The 18,412-nt window shown below is 43.4% G+C and overlaps 1 protein-coding gene across 1 annotated transcript in view; it reads right to left on the bottom strand.

The window, feature by feature from the left end:
* HDAC4 (histone deacetylase 4) overlaps positions 1-18,412 on the bottom strand; it is a 120,977-nt gene that overhangs the window by 62,945 nt on the left and 39,620 nt on the right. Inside the window, exons 7-11 of the mRNA XM_010134527.1 lie at positions 16,893-17,033; positions 13,846-13,958; positions 9,030-9,146; positions 8,756-8,954; positions 5,035-5,264 (exon numbers count right to left, since the gene is read on the bottom strand). Coding sequence (XP_010132829.1) covers positions 5,035-5,264; positions 8,756-8,954; positions 9,030-9,146; positions 13,846-13,958; positions 16,893-17,033 — 800 coding nt within the window. The remainder of the gene's footprint in view (positions 1-5,034; positions 5,265-8,755; positions 8,955-9,029; positions 9,147-13,845; positions 13,959-16,892; positions 17,034-18,412) is intronic.

Genomic DNA, 18,412 nt, shown 5'->3' with positions numbered 1-18,412 from the left:
CTGCTGAACAGTATTTCATAGTCAACCAGCTGAGACACTCAGCAGAAATGCTGAAGGAGATTTTCCAGAGATCTTTTTTCAATACTTGTTATATCCAAAGTTGTGTCTGGGTGCTTCAGAAACAGAGTTCCCTTACACCGTTCAAAGGGTAACAGCCCTACCCGAATGCTGTGCAATACAACCTAACTCAATGTATTTCTCTAATATTACAAATCAAAACTACATATGAAAATAGGGTTACTCAGAAGAACCATAATGTGACCACAGAAGCTCAGTGTTAATCTACTTTAACAGTACAATTCAGGGCTAAAAGGGAGAGTATTTGTTCTAGTAAGGCTTCATGAACTATACATCCAGGGAACTAAACCCAAAACACTAATTTTCACTACAGAAAGGTAAAAAGTTGAGTTTTCTGGCACAGAACTTCCAGAAGCCTCACTTCTATATTTAGAAAGGGAATTACTGCTTCAAGACCTATCACACTGAAAAGCTAACACTTTTAACTCGAAATACCCAGAGTCTGCTCAGAGAACAGCATCCTACTTTACCTGGGTCACAGTCATGACAAAAATAGCCCCTCCAAACTCCACAGAGAAGCAGGAGCATATCACGGCTCCTCTCTCTCATACAGACAGACTAAAATTTGCATCTTAAAAGAGACTGAAGTCTGCACAGAACTTGTAATTGCTGAAGACGAAACAATGTTGGGATTGCTGCATATATTTATCGTGTGGCAACACAAGGCCAGCAAAGCTCCTCCTACCACAGGGAAAAAACATTCCTGAGGTTTGAACATTAAACATGTCAAGAGGTGGGAACCATGAGCATGTGTTGCCTGTGTAACTCCAGGTCAGTGCTCCTACGTGCCTGAGTCAAGATACAGGACTGTTTAGTGTTTACTGCTGTCGGGTATATGCCTCATGCCAACCAGAGGTTGCACAGAGCTCAATTAGCAAGAAGTGATTCAGTACAGCATCACAGAATAGAATGAAAAAATTGTTTGGGTTGGAAGGGACCTTAAAGACAATCTAGTTCCAACACCCTGCTGTGGGCAGGGACATCTTCCACTAGACCAGGTTGCTTAACACCCCGGCCAACCTGGCCTTGAACTCTTTCAGGGATGTCCCAGAGCCTCACCACCCTTGCAGTGAAGAACGTCTTCCTATATCTAATCTAAATCTCCCCTCTTTCAGTGTGACACCATTATCCTTCATCCTGTCACTACACTCTCCAGCTTTCCTGTAGGTCCCCGTTAAATACTGAAAGGCTGCTATAAGGTCTCCCCAGAGCCTTCTCATCTCTAGGCTGAAGCTCAAAGTCTTATATAAAACCTCACTGAATGTTTCAAACCCTCGTTCTGAACAAAAAGCTGTTGATTTCTACATATGGTTCTATATTGTAATCATCACTAGAGCTCTCAGACATTACCATCTCAAATCTTAGCATGTCCACTTTCACAATAACCCCATGGCAGGCAGGCAGTAGAGCTGCTCCATCCGATCACACGTGCAGCCAAGGCAGATTATGGTCAAACTATGCACTGGATGGGCGTTTCAATACAATATGGTTGATGCTAAGATTAGTGGTTTTGGTGTGTGAGCACCTCTGCAGATAGCAGCTTCATTTCCCTGTCCTGAGAAGGGCATGGAGGAGATGAGCTGACCGCTGGCTGGATCAGCTCAGTGGGAGACAACTCTGCAGCAGAGAGGAGAAAGTCAATTCGCTGCCCCAGCATCAAACCGCCTTAGCCCTGAAGTCCCTTCTTTCCCTCTTCCACTCCTTACGTGTCCTCCACGAAAAAGGCAGCACACGACACCAGAGAACAGCCTCACTCTTGCTCTTCTCTATACTACCATCAGAACCTTGCAAAAGAAATACCACTTACTACCAAAAACTGGATCAAAACAGAGGAGAAAAAAGAAAGAGTGAGCAAGACTTGCATGGGAAAATTAACTACACCCGTGCTTGAGGGCTCAGTGTGGCAACTTCAGTAATGCTCTTTGCACTCATATGTGTCTCTTGAGGGGTGCTGTGCAGGTTTTGTGTGCATAGGTTTGTTTGTATTTTTTTTAAAGCAACTGCAAATGTTACCACCAGGTGACAATGTGAACACCAGATGAACAGGGCTGGGACCCCTCTTTTCCATACAAAGCCTTGTGGTGAGCCAGGGGAGTCCTTCACAGTGACCTGGCTCCCAAACAGGATGAACCACGCGCTTCGTTTCATTCAAGTGATTCCCAATTTGCTGCTGACAGCAGGAGAACAAGGGCTTAAACTAAAAGAGGGAGATTCAGACTAGATACAAGGAAGAATTTTTTTTACACTGAGGGTGGTGAGACACTGGCCCAGATTGCCCAGAGAGGTGGTAGAAGCCCCATCCCTGGAAACATTCCAGGTCAGGTTGTTTGGGGCTCTGAGCAACCTGCTCTAGTTGAAGATGTCCCTGCTCACTGCAGCAGGGTTTGACTAGATGACCTTTTAAGGTCCCTTCCCACCCAAACCATTCTGTGATTCTATGACTTCGGAGCCCACGCTGGAAGGGATCGTTCCCCAGGGAAGAACACTCTCCCCTCCAGCCTCCCCAAGGAGCCCCGTCCCTCCTCTGGACCCAATCCACCCCTCTGCACTCCCCTACCCAGCCACCCACCCCTGTCCTCAACTGTCCAAGTCACTGCTCCAAAGCCTCGGGCACCTAAGCTTCTCTGCCAAATCCCCTAGATGATTATTCTTACTATTTTCAATCAGGAGCAAACCAACACATTTTTGCTTAACCACCTCCTTGGAAACAGCAAGACTTGTTATGGCTGCAGCCTTCTCAAAGATTTCAACTGATGTAGACGCCTACCAGGGAAAGTTTAAGGCCAAAATCTTAAAGTTCAGAAAAATCACAAGCAATTGAAACCAGCCCCATATTTTTAACAGGAAATCCAACACGACCTTAACAGACAGTGTGCTGTCAGTTCTGCTAATAATTAAAAGGCAGCAATCTATTACATTATTTTTAGTTCTACCTTTACCCTCCTACACACGAGGGTCTTAAAATACCCACGCATCTGGGAAGTCTTTTTCCATGTCAGCACTTGGATGCTATCCCACAGGATAAATTTGCCACACGCATACAGCGTTAGTACCAAAACTATTTTAACTCATTACTTCTATAAATCAAACACAGGGAAATCAGTTTAATTACACTCCTCCCGCCCCCTGCCAGCCTCTGCTATGGATGTGACAGATCACAGCCCTAACAAAGATTAAATTCAGAGTGCTGTGGGAGGACTCTCTCGGCCCCAGACTCACACGCTCTCCAGCTCCTGGGAGGTCCAAGCGAAAGTCTGAATTAGTTCAGTGGGTACGTCACGGCAAAGCCTTTGGACGCTTACAAGTGCTGGCAACGGAAAGGCCTTAAAAACCTCAAACAAACAAACCGCCCAGCTGACATTTATTTCTGAACAAAGAAACCCTACCTAGCACCCTGTGTCTGGCAATCCTGGTCACGAAGTGTGTTTGGAGAGAGGTAAGGGAAATTGCTATGGCAGCAGCAGCTCCCCTCCACCCCGGTGTGCGGGGCTGAGTGAGGTCCAGGGCTGGAACACGCGGTGCATGGTGGCAGTTCTCCAGAAGTACATGATTGACGTCAGTAACTTGTGTAATCATCCTGCCTTAGCTCGAGTCTATAAACAAAGTCTTGGGGGCTTGTGTGGTGGTTTTTGCCTTTTTTTTTTTTTTAATCCAGCCTTTGGTAGTTGTATTTTCTCCTAGCACTGAAACAGTGAAAATATTTGGAGAAAACTCCACCATGAACTGAATTGCAGCAACCTGAAAGGTCAGCCTGCCATTGAACTTGTCCTCCTGAGCCTGAAACCTGCTACTGGATTTCCTTCCTTCTTAAAGCAAGCCATCACTGGCACTCCTTGAGAAATGCCTTCAGAAAGCCCCAAAACAGTACAAATTTGAGGCAGAAAAATATCACACTGATTGGGATCGGTTTCCCCCTTCCCCAGCAGCCAACTTATATTGCAAGTCTCACAACAGACTGTGCCTTCTGGGAGGAAACCTCGGCTGGGGTGAAACATCACAGCTCCACCCACACCACCTGCGGTCAGACCTGTTGCACTTAAAAGGTGCAATTACTTTGCCCTGGGCTGAAACATCAGGATAGATTTTGGGTTTTTTTAATGCAATATCTCAAAGCCACTTTGTTCCAGCTTCGGTTGTAGTACTGGGATGCCCAGACAGATGATTTTGTCCACACAGCAATCAGGAAATCTGTGCACTGATGACTGGTGCTCTGCAATGTTCACCTGATGCTCGCCAAAGTGATTTACAGAAATCGAGATAATAAACGTAGACCCTGCTTTCTTCAAAGCAATTTTTGAATTGCATCTAACAAATCTTCCAAACAAGCTCTGCAAGAAGCACAGCAATACTGTCCTCATTTTCAGAAGAAGAAAAGGATAGGATGCTGCAATGCTTTATACAGCACCATAGTTTAGAGAATCTGGACTGGAGATGGCAACAGCTTTTCTCTTTCCAGTGAAAAATGTTTCAGTAAACCTGAATATCTTCACTTTCAAGTGTTTTCCAGTGTTGTCAGGTCTGAAATCCCTCGCTTTCTATTTTTTTCCTCATATTTAGTTACTGTTTCTTCTCCCATTCAAACTGAACACAGCCACAGTAGGTATTTTCCCCGCATTCCTTGACCACATTTTAGGTTTTCTGCTACAAAAGGTCCTGATGTGGACCAACAGCAGCAATGACAACTTTAAAAAGTATTACTGGAAAGCCCCAAGTTTGAAATGGGTTGCCTTTCCACTGTTTACACCACAGATATTGATCCTAGTCTTGGTGATGGATGTCCACAGCCTTGTTGATACACTTCTCAAAATCATGGAAAAGAGGTTCAGGGATGAAGGCCAGCTGCTCACCGAAGTCGCGACCACATACATTACCACACAAGAAACTCTGAAATAGCGTCACCTGAAGTTGGCATTGATGCTGTTTGAGGAAGAAAGACGTTAAAAGCGTCGTGCCTACCTTGTTGATGTGCAGTTGCTGTTGCTGGAATTGCTGTTTGTGTTTCTCCAAGAACTGCTGGTGCTGCTGCTGGATCACTAACTGCTGGAGGGCCTGGGCGTTCTGGGGAAGGGGAGCAGACTGCGTGCGCCCCAGCGGGCGATGCTGCCGGAGTTTGTGTATTGAAGGGGAGACCCGTTCTCCACCAACCAGAGACTGTGCATGGAGGGGCAGTCCTGAAAGATACCAGTCTGAAGATAATATGGAGGAAAAAACAGCAGAGAAGAAAAAAAGGAAGAAGAAAGGAAGGGAGAAAACGGCTGTTGAGTAACACTGATGGTGTCAATGATACAAAATGTTAAAGCCAGCCACCTCGCCATTTACAGCTGAAGCATCCTTGAAAGAGAACAGATAACAATTAATTACCATTGCATGGAGTAATACTTTGCTTTCTTTTGAATTCCTTGTTTGCTTGTTTTACTCAGAGACCCCCTGGGAATGCTTCATTTCTGAAAATTAGCGGTACCTTACGGACCCTTCCACCGCAGGGTCACAGTGGTCGTTTGGAGAAGTTAAAGTCTTACAGATTGCCTTGCTATAGGTAGTGATCCTTGGTTCATTTCTAGGAAAGCACCATCCAAGCTCCGCCCCGCACCATCCAACAATTACACCTCACAGGAGGCTCACTGGATATGCTGAAGGATGACGGATGCCAATGAAGCTGCTTCCCACTCTAGACCACATACTAAGCATGACTGCCCTTGGCTGTGCTATACCTTGCCCCATAAAAATGACTAGGGATGGAAACTTCCACAAAATAAACCCCTGACCAGGTTTGCACTTCCCTGAAGTGTTTCAGGAATACAGGAGCCATCAGGCTCATTTCTGCAGAAAGAAGGTAAGTCAGATGCCAAGATGACAAACAGTTAAAATTGTTTCCATCACTGTCCTGTGTATACATGCTAGTAACTAAAGGAAAACTTAAGGTTATTTTGGGATAACCGGAGTTACTCACACGCCCTTGGCAATTTGGGTGTCTGTGATGACTACCACGTGAAATACCTATCTGAGCTCCAGTAAGGGCAAGTCTTTAGGAAGTGTCTGGTCTTTTTAGCTGTTTTTGTGGTAAGTCAGTTCTTGCTCCACTCTCCGAAAACATACCTTCATGTACTTCTTAGAAAGCTGGGACTTGAAGACATGCCCAAAGCCAAACTCAAGGGTGGAGGAGCTGAGGATAAGCCTTTAATTTTACTCGTTGCACCTTGGGATAGAAAGGCATCACTGTTGTCTCCCTAACACAGACAAAGCTGCACATACTTTAAGGCAAAAAGTACCTTTTGCTTTACCTCACTGTATAAAACAAACTGAAGACTGTGTAAGCAGTCAGTAACTTTCAGAAATATCGCCCAGGTCAAGGTCAGAGACATTGTACCCTTTCTCTTTCTTCAGTCTTCGGTTGAGAAGAAAGAGAAGCTGCCCAGAAGTCTGCAGCGAGCTGAATACACAGTGCTTAGAAACACCTTGACATTTCTGTCCCAGGTCACTACCTCTTTTTCCCACTAATTCACAGAACTGCCCTACATGGAAGAACCTGATTCTTTTAAAAGCCTCTCTTCTTGGAGGAAACATTTTCTGTGTTTCTCCCACCCTCTGCTTTTCTGAAAAGAATCATGTAAAAGGGAATATTATTTTATAAATGTGTGTAAAAAAAAAAAAAGACATTATAATGCCTGTTGCTTTCCTTAGCAAATCACAGACAATTTATGCTATTTACTAGTATGCTTTTAGCTTAAATCAGACCTCACCATTTCATCAAAAAGCCTTAAGGTTGCATTTATGTAGCTATTTGCTGATTTTCAGGGCAAAATGCAAGATTTACTGAATTATCTTATGGCCGTTTTAAAGCAGGAACACCTGAGTTTAACTTCAATTAAAGACACACAAATTATTTCCTGAATAATTTGGAAAGATGTGGTCCATCTCCCTTACAGCACAGTTTCTCTTCCCAAAAGTTCAAATTAGAGAGCAGAGGAAAGGGTTCTGCGCAGTTTGTACAGGACACCTTGGAAGACTACCCTCTACCAAGTGAGCGACCAAAGCACCCCTGTGAAGGCTTTTCAGGGAGATGCCATGTTCCTACTCAGAATGTACATGTCAACGTGAAGGATATTATCCAGAGTCATCTGTCACAAGAGGAACAGCAGACCTAAGGAATTCTGCTCTAGTTTCCCAAAACCCCCATGTCTGCACCATTGTGCTGGATCACTTGGCAGCCGTCAGGAGCCGAAGGCTACCAGCAGAATACCAATAAACTCCACTTGGCTCCCAAGGAAATTTGAAGTACTAACTGCAGTTTGGCAGCAGGTCCACTTAGGGCTTTTGAGACCATGTGTTAGCTTGTGCTCTCTCAGTTGCTGCATCTGGAACGTGTGTTTCTTCTTGTTGTTCTGTAGTACTGTGAATATTTTTCCAAAGCGTTGGTTTATAACACGTTGTACTCACTCTGAAAACACCGCACGTAGCAGGTGGACTAGAAGGAATACACTTGAAAGCAAACACAGTACACTGTAAACTGAGGGAAACTTTGAGAGAGGTAGAATAGGAAACAGAACAGCACTCCTTCCTACGTGTGCTTTCAAGCAAATGCCAGCATGAACAGAGAGGCAGTTTTGGCGATAGGGTAAGTCTTCTCCAATAGCTCTCTTCAACACACTTTGGGCAAAGCACAACAGGTGAAAAGCCACGCCATGACTCTGGGTAACCTCATCATGCCACAGCAACCATGGCAGAAGGAGGCAGCAGAAAATTATATAAACGTTCAAGGAATCTCACCACCCCTCAGCTCTGAGGGCAATGGCTAAACACCACACTTCTGTGCTTCCCTGTACGTCTAGGCTTATAACTTATCACAACCCCACGTGCATTCCTGGGATTTGAATGTAAAACCAGACACGAGTCAAATCAGCGAGCCATGCTGCAATGCTTCAGTGATCAACATCTCTCAAGAGCTTCCGTCAGAAATGGAATGAAAGAAATAAAAATCAACGCCTCTATAACTCACGCAGAACATCCTCTGTCCCAGCATTACATACTGTAAACCCGAAATGCATCCTACAGGGGATCATTGCTTTGAAACAACCCTATTTATAGAGATACGCCTTCCCACAGGTACTTAGTTCTGGAAATACGGCACAGGGAGTAATTCAAAGCAATTAGCATGCTGAAAATGTAACATATACAAACAAATACAATCTGTTTGAATGCAGTTGATTTTGCCATGTTTTTGCCATTTATAATAATGATGAAAAGCACATATTTTAATCTGAGATTCTGTAAATGCGTGTCTTTCATATACAGAATAGAAACCATCTGTGACAAACAGGAAGGGTAATCATAAGACACAATGTTTTTGTATCCATTTTAAAGTGGTTAGAACTCTAACAATATAGTTTTATTTCGTGACCCACAAACTTACACTTTACTTATGGAAGCACATAATATTTATTTTTATTTCGCCAAAATGATGAGGAAGCTTCTCCTCACCTCTGGATGAGGTGGTCAACCTCTGATTTTGCAACTGTTCCCACCATTGTACGAACAAACAAATCCTGCAAGTTGGAAATTATACCTACGTAACATATAGATGATGCAGCATCTCTTTTGTATAAGAGACAGACTTCACAAAACCCCAGGGGATGCCTCTCACTCTCCTTCCCCTGCACAGTAGCTATGGAGCGCTCACCTGTGACTAAGGGTGTTTGTGCAGATGGTTGTTCCAGTAAGACCATGTGTTGCAGAAGAGGGTTATGTGCAGTTCCCCCGTCTCTTTCCAACGTTGTAGTGCTCAAGTAGGGAGTGAGGTGAGTGCCAGGAAATAAAGAGATCCGCTGCTGTAAGGCTGGGATAGTAAGTCTCTCCGCGTCCTGCTGTGCTGATCCTCCCTGCAAAGGCACAGTGGGTTAAGGGATAAATTGGTGCAAGCCACATTTCAAAGGCTGCATCCCCCCTCCACTTACGCTGGAAGGTCCAGTTGCAGGCAGTCCTAGCGTGATGTTGGGCAAAGAAGGAGATGTGTAGAGTGGAAGCTGTGTTACCGAGCCTTCACGATTCACGAGTCTGTGAGCCAGGTTGGTCTGGAAACAAAGTCAAGAACATTGTCCTCATGAGAGAACATCCACAGATCGGATCAAGAACACAGTACCCCTGCTGTGAGAACACATCTGAAACATACAGAACATGTAACTTCACTGCTGACATCGGGAATACTAAATGGGAGAGCTAAGGTGTACTTCAGATCCAGCCTAAACAGCCACAGATGAGGTGCGTGCCCCGAACACCGCTGCCGTGGCCATGCAGGGCAATGAGACTAGGATGACCATCACTGGGATGACCTTGCTCTGCGACCGCTGCCGACCTCGCTGCCCTACAGAGAGACCTCTCACAGTCTACCTGATCTTTTCCTGGAGACTAAATAGCAACCCTGCATCCTCTGCTTCTGCTCACTCTTCATGCAGCACCACTGCAAAAAGCTTTTTGCCAAGATTTAACAGTTCATTTCTCTTCAGTATTGGCCCTTTTAAAGCTGAAACAGATAAAAATACTAGGGCATTACAGTGGCTGTTCTTCTCTTTCGTAAATCACAGACAATTTATGTTATTTACTAGTGTGCTTTAGTTTAAATCAGACTTCACAATTTCACCAAAAAGCCCTAAGGCTGCATTTATGTAGTTATTTCTTGATTTTTCAGGATGAAATGCAAGATTTACTGAATTATCTTACAGCCATTTAAAGTAGGAACGCTTAAGTAAAAACACCTTTAATTTCAAAATAAGGTTGATTTGAAATGTGCGCTAGAAAACCCATTACAAAAATTACAATAAATTGTTAGGAAACAAGCATTCTGCTCACCCTGAATTCTCTGCAGGTGATTTTCCAACTTAAATAAAATAGGGTTTAGATTTCAAAAGGACTTTCTATAGAGTTTCCACTGTTTAACTGAGGCACTACTGTGAAAAAAGGGATTATGATTAACTTTGTATTATACTATAGAACAATCTATATCGATGTAGCAGAGATCTGAAGAATGGCCTTATACAGTTTAGACTTAAATTCATAGTCCTGGAAGTCGATGAGACTCTGCAGGTTATTTTCTTGGTTGCAGGGCTGGGCCACTCTGAATAATAAAGATCTATTTTTCTCCCTCCAAGACTCTTAGGGGAAACTTCAAAAAACCCTGAACCAGCCCACAAGGTGAAAAAAAACCAAACACGTAAGAACTAATATTGAAAATCAAACATCTTCTCTAGAATAATCTTGGAGTGCAATTCTGCCTCCCTGATTTATTGAAATTTAAATCAGACCAGCTGACAGCTTTAACAGGACATGTCACCTCTGCTCCTGAGCCTGGTGCTGCCTGGGCAAGAAGGACAGGAGGAGCAAACTCTTCCCAGTTTGTCACTGTTATCAGACACTGGGCTGTCCCTCAAATGCGCTCTTTGATGTGCTGCTAACTTGCCAGTCACTCTCCCCACATCCAACCGCGTCTGAATTCCAAGTGTTCCACAAAAGCACTTAGTTTTCCTAGACCCTGTGCAAAATTTCTCCTGCAAGGTGAATTTTTTCTTATATCCTTTTGCCCTCTTGTGCTTTCATTAATGTCACTCAACTTTATCAAAAATATATTACAGATCAGTTCTCCTGTAAAAAGAGTAAATCTGTTCTTAGGATCTCAGTCGACAATTTGCTGCCCCTAAAGAAGGAAATTTGCAGAGAGCATTTTGCTGTACCTGGTAGGGACACGCGATTGCGCATACCCACACACCTCTTCTTCCAAGTAATTTTAGAGCACTACTGGCAATTTTGCTTTAATTTAAATTACATAATGTTAGCATGCCACATCAAGAATAAGAATGTTATTGTCAGCAGAGTAATGAAATATATTACTGATATCATAAATGAAACAAAACTACATCCATTTTCTCTTCGAGCAATCAATACTCTGCAGTTGTGCCTCAAACTATCTCCTGGGGATTCGTTTTAAAAACAGTGACGAGAAAAATGCAGCAGCTTGACACTATCAGCATATGGTATTTAGCAGCGTTATCTTTCAATATACTATGGGTTGTACACAAACATTTTTTGAATCGCACTGAAAAGAACAACTTCAGCATTTACAATTTTTGTCGTTAATCAAGTACTTTTTACTGTCTTGTATCACCTGCAATGGCAATGAATATCATGTACCTTTCAGAGTGGAAAAACCTCCCTCTTTAAAAACAGTTTTTAAAAATTGGTATTGCCTGCTTTAAAAGGAAGTGGAGAGCTGTAGTCTTTCCACACTGAAGACAAGCACTGAAACGTAAATAATGATCTCAGAGGCCACCTTCCAACACATCTGCATTGGTTCAGGAGGTGACTGAGCAAACTAAGAATCAACGTTCTTTAAAATAAAACACCAAGGTAAGCATGAAACACGTAAAGTTGGCAACATTATTTCTTCAGAAACATTTAATATCTCTAAATATTTAAAAGTGGGAACATGAGAAAGCCTGGTCAACTGGTATTATAGAAATCTCCAATGCTTGGGCTACCAGGTAATACCAGTTCTACCAAAGAAGATTTTAAAGAAACCAAAACCCTACCTCGCCCAGTTACTTTTTCCCAAGTGACCCTACAGAGGTTAATAGATCAGCTAGCATCCCACCACGTGATATGCTGGAACAGAGCACAGAGTTCTTTCTCCCCCAAAACAAAGCTAAATGTCCTAGTCCTTTGCATAAGTCATTCAAATATGCCTGAAACGCTGGGAGGAGAACAGTTTGTGCAACAGGTTATTGATGTTCCATTTGCCATGACACAGTGATTTACGGTTCATTCTGTTCTGCAATGGCAATGAACCAATATACTTAATGCAGTCCTGGGCCATTTTAAAATCGGAACTGTACAATCATTTGTATATGATATTTTTTCCTGTTTTCCAGAAATTATAAAAAAGGTGGGAAAAAACCCTCTAGACGTTATTTTCAGGGAAATGAAAACTAGAATTTGTCCTCCTTTATGCAGAGATTGTTTGGAGATGGTGTACCAAATGCCGCTCTTGGTAAAATTCTAGACAAACACGCTTTTTCCATTGCATGCAGCAGCACCGCTGTTAAGTACTCACTGCAAAAGAGGCAAAGACAGCTCCCAGTGAAAGGTTTCGGCAGTACAGGGATTTTTTCCAAATCATCTGTGCTGCTCATTCCTCAGCCTAAGGTACAAACCTGCTGCATTACATGCATTCGATAAAAGAGGTTTTCTTACAGTCTGTGCCTGTTTTATTAGGTGTTGGTGGTCTAGTTACAGATGATTAGCTCAAATTTTTTAGTCACAACATAAAATGGTTAAGGAGAATTACAGCTTCACATTCACCTGCATGAGCTAACACTAACTTGCGGGAAGCTGCCTGCTCTGTTTATATCACAAGAGCTTGTTGAATCCGCTAGTTTTCCCACCAGCAGTAGCTGGGGATTTGCAGTTTGCTAAGTATAGACAAGATTGACAGCTCCTGGATCAGCAAAACCAGTAGCTCAGCGCTAATCTTCCTGGGGCTAACACAAATGTACCCAAGATGTGCCCTTGGCTCAGCCGTTCTTCAGGTCTGCAAACCCAATAAATAACCCTGTAAGGTACCTTCTTCCAGGTCTGCTCCCAACTACGACGTGGTTGGTGTGTGTCTCAAAAGTCACCTCTCTTTAGAGCAGCTTCAGCTCCCAGTGTCAAGTGAAGCCTCCAGCTTACACCACCTTGATCTTTACATGAATTGTCTAAATCTCACGAGGTTTACAGTAGACTAGAGTGGATGGAGATATGTGTAGAATATTTTGGCAGGGGGGAAGGTAGAGTAGAATTCATATTGCCTGTATTAAATACTGTTACCCTACATTAGAAATCAAAATAAAGTGAAAATCTGTAAAAAAAACTAGAAAACAACAAGGGCTTACATTTGTACTATCAAAAATACTTTTCAGCTCTAAATGACAATTTGGGGAGAAGAAGCCTGAGCCTGTTTTCACAGCCTGATGCTCAGACAGACACCATATTCATGGCGACAACAGCAAATAGTAAGCTGGATGAAAAGAAATGCACCAGTGACATGACACAACCACACTGGTTTTCTACATGTAAGGCTTACAGTGGGAGCCAGTGAACATGGCCCACACTCCAATATCTGCCTTTAGAAAACGGTGGGTTTCAGTAACCCTGAACACGAGAGCTGCCGCACTGAACTAAACTCCAGTTTACCCTGCCCCATACACTGCCCTTCTTGACATCTACAGCAGATGCCTCAAGTGATGGTGACTGCTTATGGGATTATTAACTAGCACACAGGATCAGGCCCCAAGCTTTCAAATCCCTAACTGGGGAGGAAAAGGTTAAATCCATTCCCTTTAATCCAGTTCTGGTTTGGCCGTATTTAAACTAACCTACTGCACACCACAAATTCACCCTACATACAATGGATCAGAAAAGATTTTAAAATACTTGCATTTGACCAGGAAACGCTCTTCATGCTTTACCTTGCTAAACCGTGTTATTTTTACTCTCTCCTCACAACAAACCACTACAAGTTACCACAGGCAGCCTGCAAGCTGGCTTAAACTAGATTTAATAAACAGATAATGCACCCTGTCAGCCCAGATTGAGAGGCAATTCCCAAAGTCTGCTCCAAGTCATGATTTGGTTTTCTTTTAGTGTGGTGCACACAGGTTTGTACGCTCAAATTCCTAAAACTCTGCAAAAAGTGATGAGAAACCCAAGCGTTAAAAATCAGAGTGAGGAAGGGCTCTGTACCTCTGCTTGAATACTCGTGACTGATCCCGCAATTCCGTTCTCGGCGCTTATGTTATTGGAGCTGTTGTTTGGAGAGCTGGGACCAGATCCAGGAGCACTGTTGCATGCAGAGTCTAAAAACACATCCAAAAGCAACTTTTAGCATTACAACCAGTCTCTGTGATGGTATTTAGACAGATAACAATCCCTCAAGTTTTGTTTTGGAGGAAAGCAACCGCCCTCCTCCCCATCTGCCCCCTAAATCTTCCCAGGGCTCTTAAAATACTGACAAACACTTTGAAATGGTCTGTCCAAGTACCTACTTATGGTATTTATGTCTTCTCCTCACGGGGATTCCTCTTCTAGTGTATTCATAACTTTAAATACGATTGGAAGATAATAAAAGACATGGAGGCCTTGAAGAGGCCAAACAAGGGGATGCCAGATTGTCCTGATTCGTTTTTCTAGAAGTGCTTCTCTCACCCTTGTTAGCCTACAACCCTAACGACACCCTCTCGCCATGTATTGCATCAGACTTCACGCTGGAACAACCAGGGAAGCGTCCCAGCATTGACATTTTCCCATGCAGGCTTCTGGTTCATCTGGATTTACTGGAAATATGCTGCCAGCACCGAGCCCTCAGGCTGATCGTGCGTGAGAGCTGACCTTTGCTTTTATAAAGAAAGGATTTTCTGGTGCAGGCGAGCAGGCACATGTGATGTCCCCATCCCTGTCACCTGCAAAGTGCCCACTGTGTTGGAGACAGATGACTTGCCTTCACACAGCACAATAGCTCCAATGGCACTGAACTCCCCAGAACTGCCCAGGGACAGACTTGAGGATCGGATTTTGCCAGGATGGCAAATTACAGTTTTAAGAGATTTGAAAGCCGCCTGAGTGACACAGGACTGGACAGACAACTGGCCATGGTCATGGCTGAGCCCATTGTATAAAAATCAGGCAAAAACTTGGCAGGGTCCAAACGAGTACATCTGTTTCAAATCACTGCTTGGTTTGGTTTTTTGGGTTTGTTTTTTGTTTGGTTTTTTTTTTATAAGTCTTCTCCCCTCAGGGAATTAAACACTTTCTCACTGGAAAGACCCAAGGCAGAGTGAATCCCCCAAAATAAATCTGTCATCACCTGAACGCTCAGAAAATCCTCTCAGCTTTGTATATTTTATCAACATATTCCCTGGGAACTCCCTAACCAGAACCACAGAGATGACCAGCCTGAAATCAAAGCCTCCCTGTTAATGATACAGAAATAATAACAAACAGAAACAGCACATAAAATTGCAACAGCCAGAAAACTTCCCTCAGAAGGTCTCTCACCTGGCGTACGGCACAGCTTCCAGTGTTTCTCCTTTTATTTTGGAAGGTAAATAACATCAGAACTTTTTTTCTGAACTTTCCTCCTCCCCAAGCACAGGATTTGCCCAACGCCCGAAGAATCTCCCAGCAGCTGCAATGGTTCAGGCTGCAGCAGCCTCATAATTCCTCTAGGATGCCCCAGTAGAAATAAAAGCCAATTGTTACAATTTGGGGGATTTAAAAAAATTATTTCTTTTGTGGCATTATTCTGTATATATTTTGATCCTTGCAAGTACCTCCATCAAAGTAGCAAAGAGATGGTTTTATTTTAGATAAATGAAGCCTTGTTGCTTTTGTTGGCTGTGCATTTGGGGAGGCATCTCACTAGCAAGAAAACTCAGCACTGAGTAACACCCAGCTGAGCACCTAACTCTGAACTTCTCCATGGAAAGCAGCTTCGCAGAGTCTAGGTGTTTTGAAAAAATACTCTGACTACATAGAAAATACATGTTTTTTTCTGGGACCATGTCATTAACCACAACCATAACTCGTGCCTACGACCTAAGGCGTAGGAAAAGCACCTGGCACTTTCAAATAGTGACTCTGTGAAGATGTATTCTTTATGGATTAACTTCTACTCCCTGAAATGAGACTTCTTCTAAAAGTTCTTTTCCGTTCAAAAGTCCCCTCCCACTGTAACAACTCAGATATACTTCTAGCCAGGCTCCAGGCTTGCTTCTTGAACCAGGTCCATGCTCAGTGAGAATCGGGAGCTTCCACTGCCGTTTTTGAAGGCTTCACTGGGACCAAATGGTCAGCCATTAGGGTCTGATTTATCCGAAAAGCCACATGATATACAGCCATACATAAGCGAAGTGAATTTGAGTTTCAGATCCTATATAAGCTACGTTCAGCTGTTGAAATCACCTATTTCCTCTGTGAACAGAGAGGCTCATACCCAGAGCAGGGCATGGCTGCCCCAGGGTCTCTCGAAACCACCTGGCTCTCTAAAAAGAGCTCACTTCGGGTTTGTTTTTATGATGACAGCATGCCTTAAAGACAAGCCTGGAAAAGCTGTCACATAGCGGTACTTACACAAAGGCATCCCTAGATGGTGCTAAGAATTAACTTTACAGTAATCTATATAATCTACTTTGCTCCCTCCTTACAAACTTTACTCCCAGAAGACTATTATTTTTCAAGAAGAAACTGTCAAATAAGTAGTCAGTATGAGCCATATATACATAAAATGCCTTGCATGTTTTAGAACTTTGGTGTAATTACTTAACGAGGAACTATGGCAGCCTGCCCAAAGCCTAGAACAAACAGGAGCTGTAAAGCATTTACTGCTGGAGCCATGAATTATATGGCCTCTCCACGGGTATTTATAGGATCACCTTTGAGAAATTTTTTTTCTCAACAACCTGTGGCTGAAGAGCATAGAAATGCCTGGGGAAAAAAAAATAGCACTCTAGTGGCACATTTACATCTGTCTACGCATGTCTCAAAACTGACAACAAAAAACGCTTCTGGATTTGGTAACACTGTACCCATGGATGGTACCAAACAGATCAAGGCTGCTGGTGTCCCCCTCCATCACCCATTGCTGAACTCTGCCAACTTCATCCAGGTTTCGACAACGCTGAGAGGCACCCAAGAGCTCCAGGCTGCACAATTAATTAACTGGATGCAGGAATTAATTTTGGGAAGGGACATCTCACTGAGTACGTGGCTGCCGGCGCAGGTTTGTCGCTTACCCGACGTACCTGTGACGTCCAGCGGGCGCTTCTTAAGAGCAGTAACCACCGGCCCATCTTTTCTGCGCAAGAGGGGGCTGCTCCGTCTTTCAGCAACTTTTTGCTTTAGTCTGGATCGTAACTTCAGATTGGGCTCAGACGCTGAACAGGAAAAGCAAACAGTGTTTTGGTTAATGTTATTTTGGTAGTTGTGTAACTCAATGCAAAGCTGGGTTGCAGTTCAGCTTTTGCAGAAGCATAAACAAAATCAGTCATTTGATAACATATATTTGGAACAAAGATTTCTTAATATAATGAACAGGTCCCAGCCTATGTGATATCCAAAGTTACTGGCAATGAAAGTGAATAGCATTTTAATTAAAAAATAATAATCATCCCGCAATGTCTTCTCTCAAATGAAGACACAGACTTACAATCTGCTGTGAACTCATTTGGACTCCTGCAGAGAGCATCATTCACATGCCATTGTTTCCCACCCCTGCCCAACTTGCTTCCAAGCCAGTGGCAAACCTGACTCACAGGATGAAAATATCAATACGGGAATTGGTGAGACAAGTGAGATGTTGCTGTTTGGTCAGCATGGAGCATCACTGTGGGGCTGATATGCCATCTGCGATGTGTTGCTGAAGTGGGCAGCACCACATCCTTGGAGTCATCCGACCCCAAGGTGAGCTGGCTTAGGGAAGGAGGAGGGAGTGAGAGGAGCGGGAAAGAAAATACAGAAGTCAAACCTCACAACTAAAACAGGTGAATGTTTTCCTGCTGGTTCACTTCCGTGAAGCCACTCACCTTGGAGTCAGATGAACCTGTGTCAACTGGAGCCAGGGCATGACAGTGTGGCCAAGGCCAAAGCCAGCACCAGGGTGGAGGTTTGTTTATTTGGGGAGCAACTTGGTTACATCATCACAATCACAAAGTTAAACCATACCTAAAACCACATCAAATACTTTGAAAATTCAGGGCTGCCACGGGTAGGTACGCATGTATTTCCTGAGATCACAGTCTGACTTGTTTTGTGTACATCATACTTCAGAGAGTCTCTCTTATGAAATTCTGCCGTACTCGAATCTTGAGGTTTCTTTTCTCCAAAAGTCAAAGCAGAGCTCCTGGGAACCCTTAATATCTCTGGGTTAATGACAGCTGGCAACACCAAACACGTCTGCATGACACAGCTTATCAGGTTTTCATAAAGCCTTTAGTCAAGATTCCTCCTGCAAGGTGGTTTTCTCTGTAAACTTTCTGATCTCTTGAGGATACATGAAATATCTGCTCTGGTGCTTAAGGGCTCCTGACAGATATGAGATTTGTGAACTGGCCCAATCTCTTCCTTTCCTCCAGCTTTTAACGACTCTACGGCTTAATTCCTTTGAACCAGCAAACCCTGGGCTCTCACCATTAACTACCAATATACTCAGGTCCCACACTCCAGGGCAAATAATCCACATTTCTTCAGAAGAATTAAAATACGGTTTACAAAATGATTTGAATTAACTAAGTCTGGCTACAGATATATTTCCCTA

The sequence above is a fragment of the Buceros rhinoceros genome, unplaced genomic scaffold, assembly GCF_000710305.1.
Source record: "Buceros rhinoceros silvestris isolate BGI_N320 unplaced genomic scaffold, ASM71030v1 scaffold6874, whole genome shotgun sequence".
Classification (NCBI taxonomy): Eukaryota; Metazoa; Chordata; class Aves; order Bucerotiformes; family Bucerotidae; genus Buceros; species Buceros rhinoceros.
The sequence above is the reverse complement of the archived record's forward strand: the minus strand, read 5'-3'. Positions and strand labels throughout refer to the sequence as shown.